The sequence below is a fragment of the Choristoneura fumiferana genome, chromosome 4, assembly GCF_025370935.1.
Source record: "Choristoneura fumiferana chromosome 4, NRCan_CFum_1, whole genome shotgun sequence".
NCBI lineage: Eukaryota > Metazoa > Arthropoda > Insecta > Lepidoptera > Tortricidae > Choristoneura > Choristoneura fumiferana.
The window spans coordinates 6,620,415-6,646,341 of record NC_133475.1 but is presented as its reverse complement, the minus strand read 5'-3'; the positions used below and the strand labels follow the sequence as shown (position 1 = coordinate 6,646,341).

At 38.2% G+C, this 25,927-nt stretch overlaps 1 protein-coding gene across 1 annotated transcript; it reads left to right on the top strand.

Moving 5' to 3' along the window:
* Positions 1–17,300: 17,300 nt before the first annotated feature.
* LOC141427361 (tetratricopeptide repeat protein 21B-like) lies at positions 17,301–25,301 on the top strand. The gene is made up of 13 exons (XM_074086701.1): positions 17,301–17,537; positions 17,622–17,728; positions 17,811–19,885; positions 19,981–20,266; positions 20,474–20,667; positions 20,810–21,202; positions 21,304–21,408; positions 21,787–21,958; positions 22,130–22,310; positions 23,622–23,825; positions 24,067–24,165; positions 24,247–24,365; positions 25,009–25,301. The coding sequence occupies exons 3-13, from the start codon at positions 17,954–17,956 to the stop codon at positions 25,245–25,247; spliced, it is 3,924 nt and encodes a 1,307-aa protein (XP_073942802.1). The 5' UTR covers positions 17,301–17,537; positions 17,622–17,728; positions 17,811–17,953; the 3' UTR covers positions 25,248–25,301.
* Positions 25,302–25,927: the final 626 nt, after the last annotated feature.

The following is a 25,927-nucleotide window of genomic DNA, read 5'->3' as shown; positions in this document are numbered from 1 at the left end:
AATCAATAGTGAATGAATTTAGTACATAATCAAATAGATTTCCCATCCGGTACCATCAAAGCATAACGAAAATGTTCAGGCCGGTATTTATTATGATGTCGTTAGCTAATATTACGGTCACGTCAAATTTAACGTCTCAATATTTACCCAACCTTATCAATATCCATATTTTACGTGTGCGTGACGAACATTTTGAAATGTCTCGATTGCCCTTTCTTGTTCAAGTTCAAAACATTTTAGGTGAAGTTCATGCTGTAATTTGTGGGAAGTTTGTAGATCGTTTCGTTATTCGGAATCGCTTTCTTCTTAGATTATTCTGAAGTTTAGTTAGAGCCGTGTATTTATATGTATGAGGTGTTTGATATTATTGCGATACCTCAATTTAAGTATCCTAGGTAACTAAATTATGGTAAGTGATCTATCGTTGACGTTTGCGTAGCAAGATGCATAATATTAATAAGATGCGTTATCTATAAGAACCTAGTTTTCAAACTGGTTAGACGTAGCCATAAAGTCTCCTTTGCCTTTCCTCAAGCTGTTACTGGAATCTCAAATGAGTCACTATCCCACGATGCATTTTAACTTAGAATATAAAGGTTCGGCGAATGACGACTCAGAAGACCTAACACACGAGCGTTGATCACGGATTTAAAGCCGTCCCTTCCACATACGCTTGGTTCGAAAAAGACGTTAATACCTTAAGTGGTATTAGATATATCTATTTATATTGTATTCCGATCCAATTTGTGAAAAGCGCAACATAGACGCCATTAACCCGACCACAGACATTTGCAAAATAATTAATCTGTTCTGTAAATCGATTATTTATTAATTGAATAGATCAACGTATTTTGTCTATTTTATTATTTACAATACTTGGTTTAATTCCAAAGACTATTTACCTATTCAATTATAAAAGCAGTCTGTTTTTTTAATTTTAAGGAAAGTTAATAAATATAAATATATAAATATTCATCCGCACATTAATCGATTTTTAAAATGTCAAATTTTCCACCATCTCTACGCTAGTCTATGCTATTACAGATTAGATTATACACATGTTTAAATCAAAAAATAACGTCAGATTTTGAAGAAGATTTTTCAAATGAAAAATAAATATTGAAATCAAGTAAATTTTGGTGAAAAAAGTGATTAGACATCTAGTTAAAAGACACGAATTATAGATAAATGTGTCATTGATTCGATCCAGTGAGTGTTTATACAAGAATTTTGATAAAATCCGTTTGTTTTCACTTTTAATAAATTGGATAGGCATAACGAATATAGTAAACTCATTTCTGACTTACAATGGGATTAAAAAAAAACCGGGCAAGTGCGAGTCGGACTCGCGCACCGAGGGATCCGTACACTTTTTTTATATTTGAGTTGATTGTTGAATGAAAGGTAAATCGTGGTTTACGATTTATGACGTATTAAAAAAAACTACTTACTAGATCTCGTTCAAACCAATTTCCGGTGGAAGTTTGCATGGTAATGCACATCATATATTTTTTTAGTTTTATCATTCTCTTATTTTATTATAGTTTTAGTTTATTTAATTTTATTGTACCTAATATACCTTTTATAGTTGGACCTGTATTGTTCTGGAAATAAATATTTGTATTATCTTAGAAGTTACAGGGGGACACACATTTTACCACTTTGGAAGTCTCTCGCGCAAACTATTCAGTTTAGAAAAAAATATATTAGAAACCTCAATATCATTTTTGAAGACCTATCCATAGATAGGTACTCCACACGTATGGGTATGAACCCCCAAAATTTATTGTTTTTTTTCTATTTTTGTGTAAAAATCTTAATGCGGTTCACAGAATTACTTACCAAGTTTCAACGGTATAGTTCTTATAGTTTCGGAAAAAAGTGGCTGTGACATACGGACGGACAGTCAGACAGACATGACGAATTCATAAGGGTTCCGTTTTTAGCCGTTTGACTACGGAACCCTAAAAACTATACTAAAAAAAACTTAACTAAGTACTTATACATATATACCTAGTTATATACGATTCGCTTAAGTCTTGTCCCTGCGGAAGAGCGCCCATAAGGCTGGCTGCATTTCCGCACTGGATTCTGATGCCAATACGTTGGACGAGAAATGCACCAGCTCTATGGTCATCGGTAATTTAAATTTTTTTTACTGTCCGAAAAGTTTGTATGCATCCGGGCTCCACGGGCCCAAAGTTTCTACAGCAAAATCCGCAAACACGTAGTCTCTTGAGAGCCCTGCGCAGCTGCGCCTGTGTTAACTCCAATAGCATGCTAGGTGCAGGCAGACGGCGCCGGAGCATCCTCCGCAGAAAAAGACAGTTGCTCGTAAACAGTGTCATAACATGCAGGCTACCTTGCTTGCACCCCCCAAATAAAACCCTCGACCTTAATGTGCTTGTCATGAATCCCGTGGTCGGTAAAGAGTCATTGCGCGTACAAATTTTCTTGTCATGAAGCCCAAGGTCGGTAAATGAGTCACACAAGCACACGCGGCTCAGGCACATGCTGCGGAAGGGGGAGGGCATGCAGCGCTGCCAAGAGCGCAGCCTAAGGTATCGCCAATATTTGGAACAAATATATTTTTTCTTTTAGAAATAAAAAAATTACTCGCAAATGTGATGAAAAACATTGTATGTCGCACGGACGGTACTAGAATTACGAACATCGACTCATTAAAGCCCTCAGTCTTCGACTTCGGGCTTCTAATAGACTCTCGTTCGTAATTCCTTATTTACCGCCCTTAAGACACAATGTACTATTACATCTCCCTAGTGTCAACGGAATGCGTGTTCTCGCATAGTCTTAATTAATTAATTACGTGCCCTCGCGCATCGTGGGCATCGTACGTAACAATGTGAGCCTAGTGGGAAGCGCTGTGATTAAACTTATTGTTTTTTTTTTTGTAATTTAACGCTAGTTAGAACAATTATGTACCGTAGGTCTGTCAAGACGCGTGTTGCGTAATAAAACTTAATACACGGTGTTAGGTAGTTGAGAGTGATTTTTCTTTCAACAAATAACAGTTTTTATAACAAATACTACTCCAGAATCATTGCTGAAGTTGTTAAACCATATATTTATCACGCTGGTGATCGTTAATAGTTAAGCAAACTGTAATGAATAACGTGTATTGTTGTTGATATGAATATTGTTTGCCTTTTTCGTTTAAAAATACAAGAGTGAAACTGAATAATATAACGAAAATAAATCACTCGTCTGTAAATGAACCACGATTCTCGCTTTAGCGCCCAATCAGAAGTCATGAGATCACGGCTATCGTCATTAAAGGCAGGTATACTGCTAAAGCAAGGGATAGTGGTGAAAGGGATCTCGAAAGTTCTGCAGATAGTGATACCAACATAACCCGCTGCGCCCTCTTCCATTCAAAGGAACAGCCGACAAGATAAGCGAGTTCCGATGCAACCGAAACGTTACGCAAGACATGTCGGTTTCACAAATTCGCAATTTACATTCGTGCAGATTATTTAAATAATCCTATTAGATATTCCGAGAGCGATATGCGCTGCGAGATGATTAGTGGTTCTAAGAAAATCACGATACAATAGCTAGCACCCGTAGCAGTGAGAACTTCCATGGAAATGTTGAAATTCGTTGTTCTTATGTATCCCACGTAAGGTGCTAGCCGTAATTGGAATTTTATACGCATAATAATAAAATTAATAATAAGGTTCTTACTCAAGAGCAAGAAGAATGATCCTACCAACCCCTAATTATCTATATGCTTCCTCATTCAGTCGAAGGGTTACCGGTAGATAATAGATATCGCTTAAAGGGATTCGTTCGACTTTGTACATGTTTACAATAAAGAGTTTACACACAATAATAATAAGTGGACTGAGAGTAACACCAATACTAAAACTTATACAAGTGGAATAACCAAAACTTACATAATGTACTTACATACGAGGCAATCGAATAATAGGTATTTGTGAAGCTCTCAATCTATACTGGGCCTCCGTAAGAAGTATAGTCCTTCATATTCTGAAAGAAGTCTGTGCCTGCCTGGTTGTTGAACGCATAGCTGGCAATGATCAAGTGCCTACTCGTACCTACATATACGATTGTTTGCTCCACTAAACTTTCGCTTAATCAAGGAGGATGATCTTCTCAGATGCTCAGTAGGCTAGTTCCGCTTGGCATTTACTCAAAATACGACTTATTTGTTTCACCTAGATTAGATCTTAATATCACTCGTACTTACCTAAGTATTTAATTTCTTCACAGAAATGTTCTATTAAATACTTGCAATTTTACCTTTGAACGATCAAATTATCCTCCTACTCGGCTTCGCTTCAGTCGAAGTGTCGAAGTTTTCTCTTAATTTTAGTTCTACCTATATGGTTACTCACCCTTAGGCTGTTTCCACTTTCGTTTCGTTCCACGATGCGAGGAATATGTTTGTCATGAACCAGTAAACACTTCATTTGCCTATCCTCGTTCAGCCCAGCTCTAGTGGAAACAGCTCAGCGGAGCGAGGTTTTTTTTATTACAAAACAAGGTAAGGATGTGTGCGAGGAATATGTCCCGCATCGTCAACGCATCCCGCTCTATTACTTGAAAAGAGTCCGCTACACGCCCTCGCTAAGACGCTACGCAGTACGCATCCTGGTAACACACACATTTCTGGTAAAACCAGTCACAAGTTTCACACCCTCGCACCGCTCAGCTACCTCGTGCATCTGGTGGAAACGCAGCCTTAAGGAAACATTAAAACAATCGTCACGAAGTGTCAAGGCACAGGAAGATATCACTTCCATACAATTTACACGGTTTTTCGTAGAACAATGCAACTTGCTTGCAGTGGCAGGTACCATGTCTGCTGCATCACGAAGGCAACTGATTAAAGTGAAAGTCTTTAAACACTTAGTTTTCTTGTTGTTAGATAGTGAATCATCCTTCTCATTCGTGTAATTAAAATAACGTTTATACTGGCGTGAATGTTTCCAATTGAATTTTTGTTTTTTTCGTACAGAAAAATACGTAACGATTTCCCTTGGGCTGATGAAATGGCAGTCTCTTGCGGGGTCATTTCTTTTCCGCCTTTGATATTTAATATTTCCTTATCAGGTTTCATTTTCTTTGCAGATTATGCGATCAATAAAATATCAGTGATGCAGATTGCCATTAAGTCTCGGAAAATTTTGCCCCCGCAGTATCGTATCTAATCTACGCAATACGAGCCTAAATATAAAGAAAGAAAGTACTTTCCCACGGAAATTATTGGTAAGGTATAAAATGTCAAAATTTATGGAATTATCTAAATAAATAATTAAAAATATTGAAAATACAAACTGAGACATGGATGCACAGAAAAACCAGAAAAAGAGACCAGCGAACCCTGGTCCTCAGTATTCCGTGCTGCGTGCTATAACCCCTACACCACCTCTGGACACCAGCCCAGTCTCTTTTTCTGGTTTTTCTGTGCATCCATGTCTCAGTTTGTATTTTCGATATGGTTTTCACGGGATGACCGTAAAAGTAACTGGAATTAAAATAAAAAAGACAAAAAGACTCCAAAAAACTAATCATACATAATTAAAAATCTTCATCAATTTGCATAAAAGTCACCTTTCCCTTCATAGTAAAATTAGATAGTGAGTAGGAACTGCAATGACAGCATAGCCGCAGATTGTAAGCTGTATGTAGGTAAATGGATACAGGCAACCAATGATTTTATATTGTGAGAGGGGCTTGTGTCCAAGAAGTAGGACATGCCAAATTGTAAGATAGCATACCTATTACTTGAGTCTGCATAAATCTGTACAAATAAATTTGATATTCAATGCAAGATACTCGAAAAAGAGTTTCTGCTGTCAAGTACAAGGCGCGTTGCTGGGACAAATGATAGTAAATGGCGTCACGACATCACGAGTTGGAACAATCGTGCCTGCGCTGGACATCATTCGGAACTCGTCTATTCAGCTAGTGCTAGCTCTCTCAAACCTATCAGGGTAGACAAGGATACTTTATCAAAAGCTTTCTATCGAATGTCTGAATAGAAACATGCTGTAAATAACACGTAGGTACACTCGATAAAATTACGGTTTGTCTTCACAGATAACGGAGTCCGAGAACTTCCTTTACCGTCCGCAATGCTTTTGGTTTATGATGGCATCTGTGGAAAAATTAAATACCTGCAACTGTAGAATACGTAGTAGTATACGTGGGTTCCTCTAAGGATATTTTAAATCTCATCACTCGAAAATACCGCTTGAAAGTTGTAAAACCACACAAAACTTAGTAAAAACTAGACATCACCAAATTTTCTATTCATCAAAAGCAATACAATTTTGTACCAGTTCGAGTGGTATTTTTACACATATTGTTTCAAATATTAGACTCCTGGCCTCTATACGCCACAAAAGTTACAAGCGCTGTAATTTTATAATAAGTAATTGTCACTTTTCGAATTGTAGCAACTAGTAATTTTAGTGGTGTAAGCCTTACACTGTAAGGTGTTGCTATCTGTCGCTATAAAACCAATGTCTAAAATAAAAGACAGGAAACCAGATTTTCGATCCTCTGATTTCGCAATACCGACTTCCACTTGTAAGGAGCTTAATATAAACTGCTTCCTTTTTTGGAATTCGATAGTATGCAACGTATTGGTCACTTACGTGATTACGAAAAGGGAAAACGCTGATTCTATATAGGTACCTACGACAGGTTGACAATCTTATTAATGAGTAATTACGGAAAGTAATGTGTAATGTAACTTTTTCTGAATGTCACGAGTACGTATTTTGAAGTAGCCTGTAATAGAGACAAAATTTCAAATCGAAATGATTTTATAGATAAAAATTCCATGGTTAAATTTTAAGTCAAACGGGAACTTATAGTACCTAAGTAAATGTAACATTAGGTACAATCTTTCAGTGCTCCTTTCAAAGATAATTTTCTAACTCCCAAACTGTCAAAGCAAAAACCGTGTGCTACATATTTATGTACTGGTGATCCACATAAGTTGATTCCACCTAACTCCTCATACACGCCAAGCCTTTCAGTCCACAACGATATTACCGATGCGAAACTTTCCCTCCCATAATGGATCAATTTACCTTTGTATCCATGTAGGTATTGTCGGTTTGTTTAAAATAAGATCTCTACGTGTTTTACTTTCACACTGAAGGTAACAGGAGATGTCAATCCGCGAATGATTGTTTGCGGTCGATATGCATCGATGAATTTTGATGGTTACAGAGTCGACATGTTGAAGTGAAATGTGGATACAAAAGCTTTCTTACGGAATATAAAACGAATGGCCCACAAAGCTCATTACAATGATCAGGAAGGTACCGTAAACTGCTTCAACAAAAGTTTAAAGCCTATAAGAGTGCTAAGTTATCGACTCTAAATCGAATACTCTACAGTACTCAAAATGTAAATATAAAGTGTATATAAAAACTGGCCAAGAGCGTATCGGAACGCCCAAAATAGGGTTCCGTAGCCATTACGAAAAAAATATTATTTGTCTAAGGATTTCGTATTTTATACGGAATCTTCCAAGTTTAGGTATATTTTATACCTTAGGCTGCTATTTACTCATAAACTACTAATAATTCTCAAGCAAACATAGCCGTTATAGTTTTCCTTGAAAGTTTGATATTTTATACTTACTACCATCCTGATTTTTTTTTAAATTTTCCACCCACCGCTTTGGATTTTAGAGGGGGGACGCTCGATTTTAATGAAAATTTGCACTTTAAAGTAAGCTAACTAGTGCGAGTTTGTTGAGCGATGCTTCGGGCTCCAATATTGCGCGACTCAAGGCCTCTTCTACTCCCGAGTCGGGGGCGTGGCTGCAGGCTTTGCCGTCTCCTCAGCTTGGCACTTTGCTGGATAACGACTCTCTCCGGATAGCCGTTGCACTTAGGCTGGGATGCAAAATTTGCGAGCAGCATCGTTGCATATGCGGGGCGATGGTGGAGGAGGATGGTCACCATGGACTTAGTTGTCAGAGGTGTGCTGGCCGGTTCTCGAGGCATCACTCAATTAATGACCTGATTCACAGGGCAATGGGTGCAGCTAACGTGCCTTGTATGTTGGAGCCTCCGGGGTTGAGCCGTAGCGACGGCAAGAGGCCTGATGGGCTGACGTTGGTTCCCTGGCGGAGAGGGCGGTGTCTCTTGTGGGATGCAACGTGCGTAAGTACCTTTGCGGCATCACACCTGAGTCACACGTCGAGGGCAGCTGGTTCCGCGGCTGAAAATGCCGCGCGGTCAAAGCGCCTGAAATACTCAGCCTTGGAACCGGCGTACGACTTTGTGCCATTTGCGGTCGAGACGGCTGGCCCTTGGGGGGTGGACGCCAGGACGTTGGTTTGGGAATTGGGGCGCAGGATGAGGGACAGAGGAGGTGACCCCCGTTCCGGGTCGTACTTGGTCCAGCGGGTCTCGTTGGCCATACAACGGGCAATGCCGCTGGGTAATGGGTACGTTTGGGCCAAGTACGATGCGGACGGGTATGGAGTAGTTTTTTTTTTTTTTACTTTATTATATAATTTATTCTCATTTTATTTTTTTTTTATTTTTTTTTCTCCTTTTCGTGATTTTTGACATTTTTTTTTATTTTTTTTTATTGTATAACTGTTTTTAATAAATTATTATTGTATTATATAGATTATAAATAATAATTTTAAAATTTCTTTGACATTGTTTGGTTTCTTTTGATTATTTGTGGTTTGATTAATTTGTTATTCTATTTAATTTGACATATTTGTTTTATTTAGTCAGGATTTATCTTTAGTTTATTAGGTAATGTGTGTATATAACATTGTAAATTTTCTACTTTAAAGTTGAATATTTCGCAAAAAAATCACTGAATCGAAAAATCATCTTAGCAAACCCCTAATGGTTTTAAAAGACCTATCCAACACCCCACACTATAGGGTTGGATGAAAAAAAAAACACCCCCACTTTACGTCTATGGGAGGTACCCTAAAAATTTTTTTTTTTAATTTTTTATTGAACCATTTTGTCGGCATAGTTTACATATATATACGTGCAAAATTAGAGCTTTCTAGCATTGATAGTCTCTGAGCAAAGCCGCGGACGGACAGACAGACAGACATGGCGAAACTATAAGGGTTCCGTTTTTGCCATTTTGGCTCCGGAACCCTAACAAGTGTACCAACATTTAATTAAAATGTATAAAATAATGTAACATGATTACCTACCTATTTCTTTTCGAAATTGTTTAATATAAAGTTATAGTTTTTATACTGCAAGGCAAGACGCAGATGGTAAAAATATAGAGTTCTAGATTGCCGCCTTAGCTTAGCTTAGTCTTGGCTTGATATCGGAGCAAGTCAGAATTAAAATACCCGAAAGAGACACCGTTGAAAGCGATAGAGACGCAGCTAAAAATTTGCGTAGATGCTAACGGTCGCATGCGGCTATTGGCTATTACAGTCAGAGGCACGAACAAAACATTAACAATCGATAGTACTAAGAATATTGAATCATTCGAGAGGCGATGTGGGCTAAGAATAACATAAACGCAGGCATTTATTGCTCTGGCTAGTTTGTTGCGCATTACATTTGCATTAATACTCTCATACCTTACATATGTAATCATAATTAAATTAAGAAACATCGCCGTAAATAGTAATTCATTTGCTTTAGTGAAAACACCGTGCACCGTGTCGTCTGCTCATTTTTGTAAGCAAGCACTCATTATAATTTTAATTAATGAATATTTAGTAGGTATTTAAAAAAGAGAAGAATTCAGTTTCAACATATCTTTTTACTTTCATTGGATCATATTGAAAACGTACCGTGGCTCTTCGGCTTTCATGAAATATTATTTACTGGTTGAATATTAATTTTCAAGTTGCTGTAAATCTAAAACAAAATATTTACTTTGAATAGCTGCTTAACACGAAGGTTGGTAAAAAGTTAGCAACTTTAATATAAAATATAATGACCCGGATAACTCACGTCTTAAATCGAGTTTAGCTCGACATGTTTCGGGCTAATCCGTAGCCCTTCGTCTTCGGAGCAACGCGACTCAGCGGCTGCTGCAACACGCGCACTGCGCGCCGCCGCTCTGCTCGCGCGACTACCCGACGAAACTGACACCGGCACACAACTACCCGCGTTTTCATCATCATTACAACTGTCAAATGTAGGGTAGCACACAACACTAACAACATCGCTCTGTAAAGGTACGTTCACACACACCGACGACGCAGCACGAGTATTTAACACCGTTTTCCAACTCGGAGGTACCGTCCAACCACTATCCCGATTGAAATTCGGCCGACGACTAATCTCGATGGCTTCACGCACTTTCCGCGGAATGAAAAATTTCTCTCTCGCAAGAACAGATACCTTATCAAATCTGATATAGTGCGTCGAATCCGAGTCCATTGAGTGCTCGGCCACAGCAGACCCCTGTGTGGGCACTTGGCTGTTAAAATGTAGTTAAACTAGAATAATATCTTAATTGTTGTTGTCTGTATGTGTGCCTTCAGTGGAATGGAAAGCTAAATCTAAGTTAGCTTCAGACCTTTTCACAAATTAACCACTTCGATTATACGGTGCATCGGCTCGGCAACTCCGTGGATTCACAATACGGTGAAAACGTAATTACTATGTAATACAATCACTTGTCACGGATAATTATTTGTAATAATACACACGACCCTGACTTGAGATCTTCGTGGGTCTTCGAAAGCCACTGTCTTACGTCATGTTTGCGTGGTTGTTCTTATTTTTACTGGCGATGACGGGGGAGCTTTATACACGCTTTCCTCGATCATATTTATAAGGAAGTAACCTATTGATTCTTGATTGAAAGCATCCTATACACCTATCGTTTATTTGTTTTAACTCTCCTCTGTAACTTAAGCGCTTTTAATGGCAGATGAGTTGGAAAGTATGGGCAGCTTTAGCAGTTCCTTGGCAAGATTGAAAGGAGGATGTTGTGCTAAGTGCTTTTAATCGCTTACAGGTTGGTGTCTCTCACTTGCTTAATATTGGAATACCTGTTCCTTTTTTTTAAATTCAATTATACTTTTTGTCTATTGAGATTTTTCTTCACGGCCCAGTCGAGTCATTTCTGGTGTTTTTTCCGATTTGTGCAAAATGGCAACTAGGTACCAAATCGAACGCACTAAGCTACATTAGGTATCCATCAAGCACAATATTATTTGCAAGAAATGCCTTATTCTACTTAACCGCAAACTTATTACAACGGAAGGGAGATGCTAACTAGTACAAACCTAGACCAGGTCAGTGCCCCCCATTGTGATGTCCGGTGCACAATCGCGGTGTGATACAGCAGATAATAGGAGCCCAGGCACGAGATATCAGACTCAGCCATCTGGCAGAAGTTCCATTCATCCCGAGTCACGCCTCGCGGCCTTTACAAGTAGAATGCCTGTTGTTGTAATTACCTCCGTGCCAAGCGATATGATCGAATTTGAAGTGCTTCGATGAAGCGTCATGTTTTATGATAATACTTAACAAGGGGTTTGTTGTTGCTCGCAGCCGACCAATCAATCCAATATTAGAATGAGTAAGGTCCGTCTGTGTGGGTGTAGGTAGAATCATTGAATAAATAATAACTTATAGGTAATATAATTATAATATAATTAATAAATAATAAATATAAATTACTTATAATAATTAATAGATGAAAATTCTCACGACTAATATAAGATCACAACATTATATCATACAATGCTTAAATATAGCAAAGAATTTGTACAAAAACTGCTACAATTTTAACCGTTTTTATTCAACCAAAAACTTAGTTTATTTTTTGAAAGAATGCCAATCCGATCCTAATCTTTTGCCGAAACGGTCTGTAACAAGATGAAGATAGATTTCGCGTAATATCATGCGATACGTTACGACGATTGTCCGTAAGAGGTTATCGAACTGGAATATATTAATATTAATGTCCAAAACCCGGAATACGGACAGAATTCTGCAGCGTCGCAATATGGTTTTAAAGCTTAGTATTTATAAATGTTAAATGGCTATACAGATGATTGCTTAAGTAAATAAACTTCAATGTCCATTATGTTGTCACGAAATTAAAGTTCTGTTAAAATTGTTTCATTTGCTTATAATATGAGTGAGTAATACTTGTGTAGAAATCGTTATACCAGGTAGGTATTGTATCTATCTACCTAAATGAAGTGAGGGTTCCCTCGCCCCTGTAACGTGAAGGAAATTGACTCAGGCAAAGGTAGACTAGATGCGTTCCACGTTCCACCCTAATTCTACCAATCAGCCAATCAGCTGGCATTACTTTCGCCAACTGTCGTTTTTAGAGTTCTGTACTCGTACGGTAAAAGGACTTTAATTCATCACGAGTCACCTGGAACCTTTTCACAGTAAACGTCATGGTGACATCGCTTTAATTAACAAGGAAAATCGTAATGACTTTTCCTTTGAACTTCAGTGGGTAAAATCGCAACCTTTATACTATGATCACTCTTTTGTCCATTCCTTTGTCTTTCTGTAAATTCTTATCAGTGAACAAAATCAAACTTTGAAGTACTGACTGCAGATTATAGTAGGTACCTACCTATTATACAGTTGAACAAATTGAATCCTGACCCAGGGTTGGAACCTTTGTGCTACTAATGTCATGTTGACATCTCATACTTTTGTCAAGGAAATCATAGTGTAATTGATTATTAAAAGAAGTAAAGTAGTGGGTTGTTCAGTGGTGGCAGGTTGTTACTTCTTGTTTTAGATTGGTTGTGGCTGGTATTCTACCGAACAAGGACAGCTCTACCGTACTCGACCTAAAGTCGACTGTTATAGTGTCTTATCCAACCTCGACATTGGCGGAATCATCGCATCGTTCGATGGGGCCATTACAATCCCAAAAATTGAATTGAATTGAATTGATTACTAAAAGGTTCCACCCCGGGTCATGATTCAAATTGTTCGACCGTACCCTTTAGAAATACCTGAATCGTGACACCATGTGGAACTCTTTCACGCAAAATGTCATAGTGAAACAAGGGAAAAAACTATACTTACCTAAATGTTTCACCGTAGAACGTTAATAAGTTCCGGTACTTTGATTGTTCTACGGCGGACCCTACCTGTTCTACTGAAATGATCATATTTTTTTATTAAACGTATTTTATTTATTACTTAGGTATTAGCAGAACATTACGTGCAACATTCGCTTTTTTTTAATCTACCACTTCTATAAGTAACATGGTCAGTTTTAGACTTAGGTTTTAGAACCTAGATCAGATGACAGGATGACATTGACAACTGATCGAATACTACTCAAAATCAAAAAGAGTGGAAAAAATCAGGCATGGAACCAGCCAACCAGATCAGGTAAAGCTTATTAATTATAATTACACACATTTACTTACTTTCGAAGTATGTCTATAGCCGCTGATGCTGCTAGCAAGGCTTTCGGCGTCATAATGTCGGGAAAACGAGTATGGGCCCGGATGACTCCGGGACACGCATTGCCCCATAAGCTCGCCCACCCAGCACAGAACTAGCACATTAGTCACTTCACTTTACTAATTCGTCTAAAACACTGGCTACAAAAAAAAGATAAACATCCTTTAGCAAAAAAAAAACGAGACGATTGAGGAATTAAATTTGAATTAAGAACGCCGTTGAAGCTTTGCCGCGCTTTTGTTTAATGACTCGAGTCTAATGATTGATGATTGTATATCTCCGAGGCTGTGTTATTCATTAGAGCGTGAGCTTGTTTGATAACAAAATTGTATCTTTATTGTAATATGTGGGTAATTGCCAATAAAAGCATTCTGGTATAAAGATGAGATCTTTTGAATACTGACAAGCAGGTGAATTGGATAATACATCTGGATAAGAACTACTACTTACCCACAATCTTTACTTCTAACAAATACTGCAGTTTAGTAATACAGATAAAACAGTATTTTTTAAACACATTTTGGTAGTAACAAAATTACGTTAAAAATATAAAAAAAATACTTTTTAAGTACCTAAAAGTATTTTTCTTTTCTTCTTTTTAAGTAATAGGTATACCTACGTGGTAATAACAATATCATATCATAAAAATAAATTATCCCATGTGAAATTAATATCACACACGTCCTTCACAGTTCACTTAAAGATATATGAGCTTCGTATGTCCGAAACGAATGAATTGATGTAGGCGCGTGGAGCGCACTGCGCCCGGCGTGCGACTGCGCCCGCGCACTTGCCTCGCGAACCTTTACAAACATCAACAAATGAACACCTCAACCACTCACGCCAACTCTTTCTTCTACAACTAATCAAACAAAGATAGCACTAGCTACCGCTAAGCAGTCCATTTCGGTGTTCTTTTAACGACTACTACAAGCGTAAGGTGTCGAGGAGGACCTGCGGTTGAGTCATTCATGAGTTGCTAGATACGCCGCGGTGCATCCTAATTATTGCGTGGTGCGTCTGAAAGTGAATTACAGAAGTTGATTAAATCATACTATTTTTATGTTTTTTTTAAGAGATTTAAAACCTTGCTGCACGGGTATTTACGATTACCTACCTATTTGCTGTAGGTACAGTCATCATCAAAAGAAGCTGTACACTTTCGTACTTTGTCCTTTTACTAAACGCATGTACGATTTTCAATGTGTCAATGCGACAGAGTAAAAAAGTGATCCGCTACTTTTTGAGGCTGGCTGTACCTTCATCATCATCCCGATATACGTCCCATTGCAGGGCACAGGCCTCCCCTCAGAATGAGAGGGCTTGGGCAGTAGTTCCCACGCGGGCCCAGTTCGGATTGGGAACTTCACACACACCATTGAATTGCTTCGCAGGTTTGTGCAGGTTTACTCACGATGTTTTCCTTCACCGTAAAGCTCGTGGTAAATTTCAAATGTAATTCCGCACATGAACTTCGAAAAACTCAGAGGTGCGAGCCGGGGTTCGAACCCACGACCCTCTGCTTGAGAGGCGATAGGTCAAACCAATAGGCCACCACGGCTTCAACTGGCTGTACCTTATCTTATGAAATAGAATAAAATCCAAACCCCCAAAGGGAAGGAAAGAGCCCTTTTATTTTTACCCGACTGCCCGTTTTTGACAATTGATGATAAATAGGTATGTAAGTATCTATATTGGTCGGTGTTCAGGTATGTGTACGGCGTCAATAGCGAGAAGCGTGGAACAAAAGTTCTGATGAAAAGCAATTACATACTTACAAGGGTTTTGAGTTAAGCTAACCTAACCATATTTCATGAATTAAGCCCGGATAACTCACGTCTTAAATTTAGTTTAGCTCAACATGTTTCGGGCTAATTTGTAGCCCTTCCTCTAAGATCACACGACACGGCGGCTGCTGCTACAAAACGCACACATGTTCAGCTAAAACTCGATTTAAGACGTGTGTTTATTTCATTAAATATGAGTCTCACGGTAGTTTAATGTTAAAAAAATAGTTGAAAAAATGTTCCGAATAATTTAAAACATCTTGTATAGTTTGAATCGACGTTAAACGTTTAATTTTATATTTTTAATAAATTCGATTACCTACGTCATGACACAATAATACACAGTTACGAACTTACTCCTACGTTAGGTACCTACCTAGCTTTATAGCTCATAGAACTATATTTTTTTGACACTTCCAACATTTTAGCTAGCCAAGGCCAACCAGTCAGCCAGTTGGGCACCCAAAAAAAGGTGCTTGTACCAGCGGCGCTTGAGGTCAAACACCCAACCCATTTTTCTGTATGCAGTAATCTTAACACTATTTTTTGCTTGTTGCTATAGCTAAGATTTAGATATAGGAATAACCTCCCGCCACCTATTAGAAACGCGAATTCACTGGTCAGCTTTAAGACGAAATTGAAACTCCACTTGCTGAACGAACAAGCATTTTTTGACTAGCCGGCGCGGCGTTTGTAGCAATAAATGCTTATTAATTTATGTACTTAGCCACATATTTATATAATTTATATTTATGTTTATATTTCATACATTCATAATCGTATTCGTATTTTCGTACATTTATTTATTTATATTAAAACATAACTCAACTCAATACTGCTATTTAACACTGCTCTTTCTGTTGTGTTTCACTTCTCTCTTGCAAGTTATTTACGTTTATGTTTTGTGATTGTTATAATAATATGGATTCACTGAAATCAGCGTCGTTGCACTATCTGCGGCGACACATGCTGAGTGGACTCCTTTTAGAGACCACAGTCAACACTGTAATAGGCATTAACATACTTACCTACTATTATATTAAGTAATTTCTGTAAATGTTGTTGCATTGTGTGTTTCTAATAAATCTTTCATTCATTCATTCATTCATTCATTTAGAAAAACGCTTTTAATATCTCTCGCGGTGTTTAGGGTTCCGACCTCACAATCACAAGGAAAAACGAAAACTTTTTGTTTGTTTATCAAGACCCTTTTTTAGGGTTCCGTACCCAAAAGGTAAAAACGGAAACCCTACTACTAAGATTTCGCTGTCCGTCCGTCTGTCCCTCCGTCTGTCACCAGGCTGAATCTCATGAAACGAGTTAGACGGGTAAAATTTTCACAGATTACGTATAACTGTGGCCACAACAACAAATGAAGGGTCCACGGAGAGAACATGTCTAGTCACCTTTTTTTAAAATTGAGATTTTAATCTCAAAATGTGGAGGTCGCAAAGTACTATGAATTACCATTGAATTAAGGATATCTGAAAGCAATATATATGTTACTTTTAAAGAAATAAATAACCATGGTATTGTTCGTGATGACTAACTTTAAACCGCTATGCTTCGGTGACTAGACATGTTCTTTCCGTGTACCCTTCAAATACTAAAAACAGAATAAAATAAATATTTAAGGGGGGCTTCCATACAACAAACGTGATTTTTTTGCCGTTTTTTGCTCGATACTTATAACGGCAACAAGTTGACTCTTGAAATATTCATAGAATATTTAGTCGTATATGTTCACTATAAAAATAAATAATTACTTACTTAAATTATTTTTTATTGTAACCAGTCTAAAAGTTACGACTGCAGCAGGCGCCAATTAAATCTTTTAGCGAGGTTGCATACTATTTCGATAATAATATTTAATACCTACTTCACTTTTAAAGTTTTGTTTTTGGCGGTAAAGATGGAATAGAGCTGAAGCAAGTGACGCTAAATGTAACATGGTTTCGTGCTAAAAACAAAATGAAATAAAATTAACTTTGAGGTCTTGTAATATAGTTGTAATTTGAATAGCATACTTAATACATTCTGTGTAGAACAGCGTAGCTACGCTAGCAACATATTGACTAAACAAAATGTCAATGTCAAAAGACTGCCAAGCAAGATAGTTATCAATAATAATAAATAAAATACGGACTGCTTTGGCATCTGTATTAATACGACGCAGGGAAGTTTTAGATTCATTCTTGATTTATACAAATCTACTTTTTTCTTATGTCTGGAATGATAACAAGGGCAGCGGCAAGAGCTTTCTCTACGGAAGGCCTCAAAGTTGTCAACAATGTTGCTAAGCAACAATTTAGCGTATCACTTCGAGGCAGTAAGTAAAATGTTAATTCATTTTTATTTCCGGGATTATACTGTTTTAACTAATTATTTAGTCCGATTTACATCATTATTTCAGTAGACGCAGTTCTAGCTTATCAACAAAGTGGAAAAGGTATAACTTTCGTGCATACAGATGTGCCGCAAGCATTTCAAGGGAAAGGCGTGGGAAAACTGCTAGCTAAGGTTTGTTGCTAATTATTTTGCTATTACCTCTTTCTTTTACACTGCTCCTTATTTCAATTACTTACCATTTATTTTTCAACAGTATGCATTTGACCATGCCAAAAACAACAAGCTGGATGTAATCTGTCAATGCCACTTTCTGGCTAAATATTATGAAAATAACATCTCAGATTACAAAGGCCTGAATGTTAAATTACAGTTAGAATAAAAGCAAATAGATTCATAATGGAGGTTGCATGGCATCGGTGTAATATTAATTATTATTTAAGAGAAAAATGCTATGGAAAAGCTAAAAATATAGCCAAAATGGCTTCTGTGCAGTTCACTGATACAACAGAGTTTTCTTTTTACCATGGGCTTGCTAATATTCTTGAGGGGCAAATTCAAAAGGGAATCAATGAGTTGTCTCCCCTACAATCAGATCGGGATATCCAATTAGCTGTTGTAATAGCCCTTATATATGGATATAAGCTTGCCAGTTCTTTAGAGAAGGATGCTTTGTATGGCCTAGAGGCAAAACTTAAAGAAGAAAGGAAGCAAGCAACTGCAACATCTTACTATTATGCAGGACTATTTCTATCGTTAGCTGGGAAGTATGAAAAGGCTTCTGAATATATTAATAAGTGCTTGAAAAAGGATCCTAACAGCCTGAATGCTATCATATTGAAGGGATGGAATGACATGTACATGCATGTAGGAGACATGCAAGTATCTATATTAGATTCTTTGGAGTTAGCGCTAAGCAAGAGTGACAGAAATGTAGAAGCTTTGCTGGGGTTGGCTAAATACAAATATTTTGCTAAAGACCATGAAGCATCCAATCTTACACTAAACAGACTAATAGTAAGCAGCCCTGGAGAGGTGGTTCCACTAGTTGAAAAATTGAAAAATGAATTTGCTTTGCAAAAATGGGAGGCAGTGTATGACACTATGGAAAGAATTTTCCATATGGAATGTGATAACATTATTGTTTTAAAAATAAGGATTTATATTGCTTTATGCAAGAACTCTGATTACATTGAGGCTACTGATCAACTGAACAGATTTTTCACTGTTTTGGAAAACGAAGAAACATACAATGGGTATCAGTTTTATAATGCAACGCAAATATTTTCTAGAGTTTGTGGTAGATCAAGCGCTGTATTGTCGCAAGTGTACAGATTTGCTCAGTATGCATCTGAAATGTATTCCAACAATGTTGACTACTTGAGCGAAGTTGGATACCAGTGCATTCTACAAGGAAAGTACAAAGATGCTCTAAGCTTTTTCAAAGCAGCTAGTAAAATTGATAGCAACTCAATAACTGCTTTATGTGGACTGACTCTTTGTCAGATGCATGAGAATGGTCCCACTGACCAGATTGCTCAGCAAATTGAGCTGTTGTTTGAAATGCAAGGCTCAACTAAAGTGCCCATTCTGTATTTATTATCAGCTCAACTGAATCTCAAGAACTCCATAACAGCTATTGCATTACTGAACACAGCTTTTGAATCTAAGTTGTCCTTAGCCAATAGAAATCCCTTTGGCCTTACATATACTAAAGATCTGGATCCAGATTTTCTGCTTGAAGTCTGTAAGGAGTACAAAAAGCATTTGCCAAAGAAGCCCTTTGTTATTGTGGGTTATTTACTTTATTCTCAAGAAGCCAGTCCTTTGGTTGTAAGCTGTGTGAATATTCTTGAGACAGCTTGCAAAGCTTGTCCTGGTTTGATAATGGCCTTGTATGAACAAGCCAAATTGAAGTTTCTGTTTGGGTATGCAAGTGACGCTCTGAAATTGGCTCAACAAATTGGCGAACTAGATAATACCCATGCTGGCAGTCAAGTACTACTGGCTCAGATTTACATACAACAGCAAGCCTTTACAAAAGCCGCACAGACATTAGAAATGTGCTTAAGCTACAATTTCAAAGTGAGAGATAGTGCAATGTACCACTTTCTTAATGGTGTCATATTAAAAAGTGCCAATCAGCTACAGGACGCTCTGGCCAGCTTCAACACAAGCTTACAAATAACTACGAGCAAAAATGTTGCCAGCAATGTTAATCGCCAGTTTGAGTCAGATTTAAATATCATTGACAAGGCAACACTGTACTTGCAAATTATTGAAATACAAACTGTTTTGGGGCAGTTGGCTGAGGCTGGAAAAACTATGCAGGTAAGAATGTTCAAACAATAAAAAAGGATAATGGTTAAATCAGCTGCATTACTGTATGATATGCATGAATTAATTTAATAATAATAATTTTACAGGAAGCTATTCAAGAATTCTCTTACACCTCTGAAGAAAGTCGCCTCCTTATAGCAAGAGCTGACTTAGCTCTTAAGAAAGGCGATGTTGATAGTGCCATTGACATCCTGAATGAAATAAAACCTGGCCAGCCTTACTACTTCCAAGCTCACAGTAAGATGGCACATATTTATCTGAAGGAGAAGAAAGATCGTGCTATGTTCACAACTTGTTTTAAGGAGGTAGTCAACAACCATCCCATGGCTGATGCTCACACAATGATGGGTGATGTTTACATGTCCATACATGGTAAGATACAGCTGGGTACTACGAAATTAGGAAATCGAAGTTTGTGTCGTTCGGTCCCTCTGACACTTATACTATTTAACACGAGAGCGAGAGGGACGGTAAGATACGAACTTCGATTTTCGAACTTCGGAGTAGGTAGGAGTAGTATTTATTCAGTCTTTGTGCCCTTCCACTGCTGAAAAAACTAAGTTTTTTCCTTTTTTATAGAGCCAATACAAGCAGCCGAATCATATGAAGCAGCTCTAAAAAGCAATCCCAAGGATATACAGCTAGTTAAAAAACTAGGGAATGCATTGGTAAAAATGCATGAATACGACAAAGCGTCTATGCATTACGAATCCGCCATTCAACTTTTGAATGACGATGAACTTCGGTTTGAACACCTAGAGCTTCTGATTAAGGTAATTATTACTCTTTGGTAAAATGTACTTGAGTTAAACATAGTAACTAACAGGTTACATACAAAATGAAACAGAAGGACAAAGGGATTTTGTTTTGCCTGTTTATTGTTCAAAAAATTAGCCTTTATTTTATTTTTCACAGTTGAAACAGCATGACAAAGTGGATTCAATGATATCGTCAGAACTAAATGAGGTGTACAATAAGGAGAAAGACATCACCTCTCTGAAGCGTCGCGTCCGCCTTTTATTGCTCCAAGCTAACAGCCGCGAACTTAAAAACCCTACAGCGGGAAACACTCACTTAATTCTCACTGAAGCAAGAGACTTGCAGGCCTCTATAGTGAAAAGAATAGAGATTGACTCAAGAGGAGACTTACAAGAAGAGAAGCGGGACTTGTCGAATATTCTCTGTTGTTTGGCGAAGGTGAAGTCGGCGAGAGAACCGGCGATTGCTAGCAATCTGTATTCCGAAGCGTTGATACATTCACCGAGAAATCCTGATACTTTGTTAGCACTTGCTAAGCTGTATGCACACGTAAGTATAACCTGACGATAGTTGGTAGTTCAGTACCTAAAAATAATGACATCTAATTGAGAACAAAAATATTTTTATATTATCTGCACCACCGTTTTCAGATGAACAACCCAGATAAATGTGAACAGACTTGTGCCATTCTATTAAATACCGACCCGAATAACGAATCCGCTGCAGTTATGATGGCTGATCTTGCTTTTCGGAAGGTAACTATGTTAAACATTATACCTTAATTTGCTTACCGGTTTTACGGTTTTAGTTTAGTTGAAAATTTGGTTTTCCTGTAGGACTGCCCTAACCTAGGACTCTTCGAGGCTATAGAGTAAATAGGCTATTGCAGAGTCAGTGAGACAAACCTTTGGCCTCATCTGCATTTTTCATCAGGGGTAGGGGTAAATCACGGGTCAGTCAGTTTTACGTAAAAAAAGTCTATGATTCTTAATGACTACTGGAACTATTTAGATGGCTTTTTTTAGGAACCCTAAACCCACGGAAAATGGATGGCGATTCTTTGACAGTTTTAACAACGCTCTCTTATCTGATCTGATAATATTACGGGTGATGTCTATTTCCTAAATTGCCAGGTGGATCTCGAGACGGCCCAGCGTCATCTTAGTCAGATCCTGTCCGTGAAGCCGACGAGCTGGGAGGCCCTCGCTGAACTGATCGAAGTGCAGTGGCGGCGCGGCAAACTGGCTGACGCGGAACCGGCTCTAGAAGCTGCCAAGCTTGCTTTAGGAGAGCAGGAAGACCATGGTATGTTAAAGTTTGGTGAAAGGGATGAACATAAAAAGACTGGAAATTTATTGCATAATTAGCAGATTCCTCCTATGTCTGTGAAACGTGTTGCCAATCCTATATTTTTTTAATTTGCCATCATTTCGTTGGCACGATTCGCTGTTCTTGTCCACATTTGATTGTTACCAGGCTACCAGTACTGCGCAGGAGTGTATTCGGTATACTCGGGCAAGGCCAACGCAGCGCTGCGGCAGCTGAACCAGTCGCGGCGCTCGGCGCGGTGGGGCGCCACCGCCGCACGCCGCATGGTGCTGCTGTGTCTGTCGCAGCACGCGCCCGCCGCGCTCGGCGACCCCGCCAGCGACGAGTCGTGAGTACAACTATAGTAGACGACACGGAACTAGAATCTAAAATCATATTACCCTCTCGCTAGTTTGACAAAAATGTGAGCAAGTAATACGATATTGGGTTCCAACTATCGTGCCGTTTACTGTACCAGGTTGCCAGCACTGTGCAGGAGTGGTCTCGGTATAAGTAACACACACCAGTGTTGTTGCGATAGCGATAGTTTCGCTATCGATAGTTGACCTTGAGAAATCAGTCGATAGCGCGATAGGTCTCGAAAATATCGACATGCTGCAATACTATCGATAGTGAAAATTAGGCGATACTATGTTGAACTTGGTCAATACTATCCATAGTATCGCATCAAAAAGTCGATACTATCGATGCTATCGATTGATGAAAAATAAGTAGTACCTACTATTGCTAAACATCAATAGTCTAGATAGTTTCGCTCTATCGGTAGTCGAACATTAGTATTAGATGTATAGTCCTATCGAAACTATCAACCCTTGACGATACTATCGATAGTATTGATAGTGAAAATAAGGCGATACTATTGAACTTAGTAAATACTATCCATACTTTTGCTAATGTTCGACTATCGATAGAGCAAAACTATCGATACTATTGATCTTTAGCAATAGTATTACTTATTCTATGGGTACTTGAATGATTTTCAAGGTCTCGATAGTATCACGACAACAACACTAACACACACACAGTAAGTAAAATTAAAAGTGTAAGGCGGCATAATGCGTATTTGTTACTTCTTAGGTGCGAGGGTGCCGATTCGTTTTTGGTTATTTTTTAGCGTTCGTCACCCGACAAAGCCAGCGACAAGGCCAGCTCTAGTGGTCCAAAATCAGGCTTGTGAATTAAAAAGAATGGCGGTTTCTTACGGGGCTCCTAGTGGTCCAAAACTATTGGTGCTTACTCACATGTTAGACAGGGACACCAATAGTTGCCGGCCACATATTGCAGTGAAAATATGGCCCGTCTAGGAGCCCCTTTCATGGTATCAGTTAAGCAAACACGCGTAGGGAATATTACTGCAATTTTCTGGCGTCAGAGTGCAGCACTAGCAAAAACCGTAAACAGTTTTCTATAGGTAATAATGGTACTAATACTCTTTGCTCATGATCCGTCATATGGCGACAAAATATAAAGTGAACTGACGTTGTCATCGCGGTTTGTGTTAGTGTCGCCCCCCGCGCAGACCTTTGCGTAATATTCCCTATTCATATCTGTGTTATCGGGAGCTTTTATCCTGTGTGGTAAAGCTGTGACCTGACTGTTTTGCTAACAGCCCTCACCACGCAAATAATCGTTTTTTCAGTGACACGAAAATGCTAGCGCTCAAAACGGCTGAAAAACTGCTAGCAGAAGTAGCGCCGGCGGAACGAAAGGCATTGCAAGCGCTTATACAGCTAGCGACCAAGCAGAAGAGCCAAGCTGAACGCGTCCTACAAGATTTGCTGCCCATAGTAACTGATGAGAGTCACCAGGACGACCCATATCTGATTCTGGCCATTGCGAACGCGTAAGATATCACTTCACTCCATACCACTAGCTGTATACCGCCGACATGTGCAGTCGAAGAAACGTACCAAGGTGGAACAAGGTGGTGGTGTCATGTTGACATCCTATACATTTGCCAAAGTAATCGGCGAAATTGATTACTAAATGGTTCCACCCTGGTACGTGATTCAGTTTCCTTGACTGGATACTAAACTTACAGATCAATATTGTACCGTATTCACTGTGTCTTACGGTTGTTATAGTTACAACATTTTAAAGCAGCCGACGCGTGCGAAAAACATATTGAAGAGGACCATTTCGTCAGTGACATGGACGCCCGAAAAAGCTGCTGGTTTGGAAAGGTATATAATATCTAAATTAATTACTGTGGTCAGAACTTTTCTAGTTACTTATTATATTACAACGTCGTTAATACTTTATAGGTGCTGGTTGGAAGTGGCGGATGGCCAAGTTAGTTCGGGAAGACTGGATGTAGCTAAAGAACTGTTGACGAAAATCCTCAACCACAACCAGTCTTGCGCGGCTGCTTACCAGTATTTAGGTAATTTTCAGAATCTGACGATGCTTTTCTCGAAAGTAAAAAGAAAAATGCCAGCATTTCTTTTTTTCTTTGTTCAAATTTATCTTTATTATTTGACACAAGAAAAATACTACGACATTGACGTTTTAAACTGTCAATAGACAGAGATATTCGACATGCACTATGAATGACGTCACAGCTCGACAAATTTGATTTTTCTAGAATGAGAGGGAGGGAATCCAATCGTTCGTATCCTTATTTTTCAACTGTGCTGTGTGTGCTGTGCTGTGTAAGTTTTCGGTTACAAAATACATCTCGATCGCGTTCGCGTTAAAATCTCAATTTGTATGGAAACACGAATATCGCAAACGTTCCGCTAGAGACGCTGTTCGTGTTTCCATATAAATTGAGACTTTAACGCGAACGCGATCGAGACGTGTTTTGTAACCGAAAACTTACAATAAGGGTACTGATATTGATGAATTTTACGTCATTCGTTTTATTTTACAGTATCACTAAGTAATTTAAGATAAAAATTTTGTTCAATGCATATTCCCTTTTGTGCTATCTGGGCACCACCAGGGACAACTGGTTAATTTTTAGTATAAATAGCCTTAACCAACCGTTTAGTGATAACGCGTGTATTCATAAACGTTATTTACAGGTTATCTGGCAGAAAAAGAGCAGAATTACAAAAGCGCTGCACAGAATTACGACAACGCCTGGTCTTTCGGTGGCAAAACCGACCTGGCCGTTGGTTATAAGCTCGCTCACGCTTACCTCAAGCTCAAAAAGTACCCTGAATGCATCGTGGTATGTCGACACATCCTCAAGGCACATCCAGACTATCCTAAGATCAAAAAGGAGATATTGGAAAAGGCTAAAACTAACTTGAGAACATAGCAATACTAGAATAAGTGAACTGTAACGTAATATCGAATAAACAGTAGTTTTCAAGGTTTTGTTTCATTCAACAGTGGAAATTAGTACAAGTACAAGCTTTTATTTAGTTTCACCTGTCCCGTTGTCTGTTTGTCTGTAATCGAATCTTGCAAGTTGATTCTTAAAAAGGCAGAGGTGGTTTAGCTACCACATGCATTGACTTGGAAATTCAACCTTAGAGTATTAGTTATAAGTTACAATATCCATTGTGATTATTGAAAATACTACTAGCTTTAAATCCTTTGTCAGGTATGTAATCGATAGCTTTTTTTGATTCTAGTAGTATCCTAAATAAATGGCTAACTGGAAGTAGTTATGATTTTGGTATTATGTAATTGTATGTAGTATGCATGTAATGTATGTATATTTGGTAAACAATTATTTTTATTTTAGCTTAATTAACCTGTACATTAAATTACTTTAACTATAAAACGTGTTAAGTACAAAAACTTATTAGTTGGTGACTCAGTTTTGAATTTTGTAATAATTTGTAAAATTAATGTCGAAATATGCATAAATATATAATCAAACTGCTTTGTGACATTTACTACACAAAATTTTTTCAAAAAAACTGGTGTAACTACGCTAAACATATAATACATTCACTCTTAATTATTCGTAATCGTCGTTCTCGAGGATGG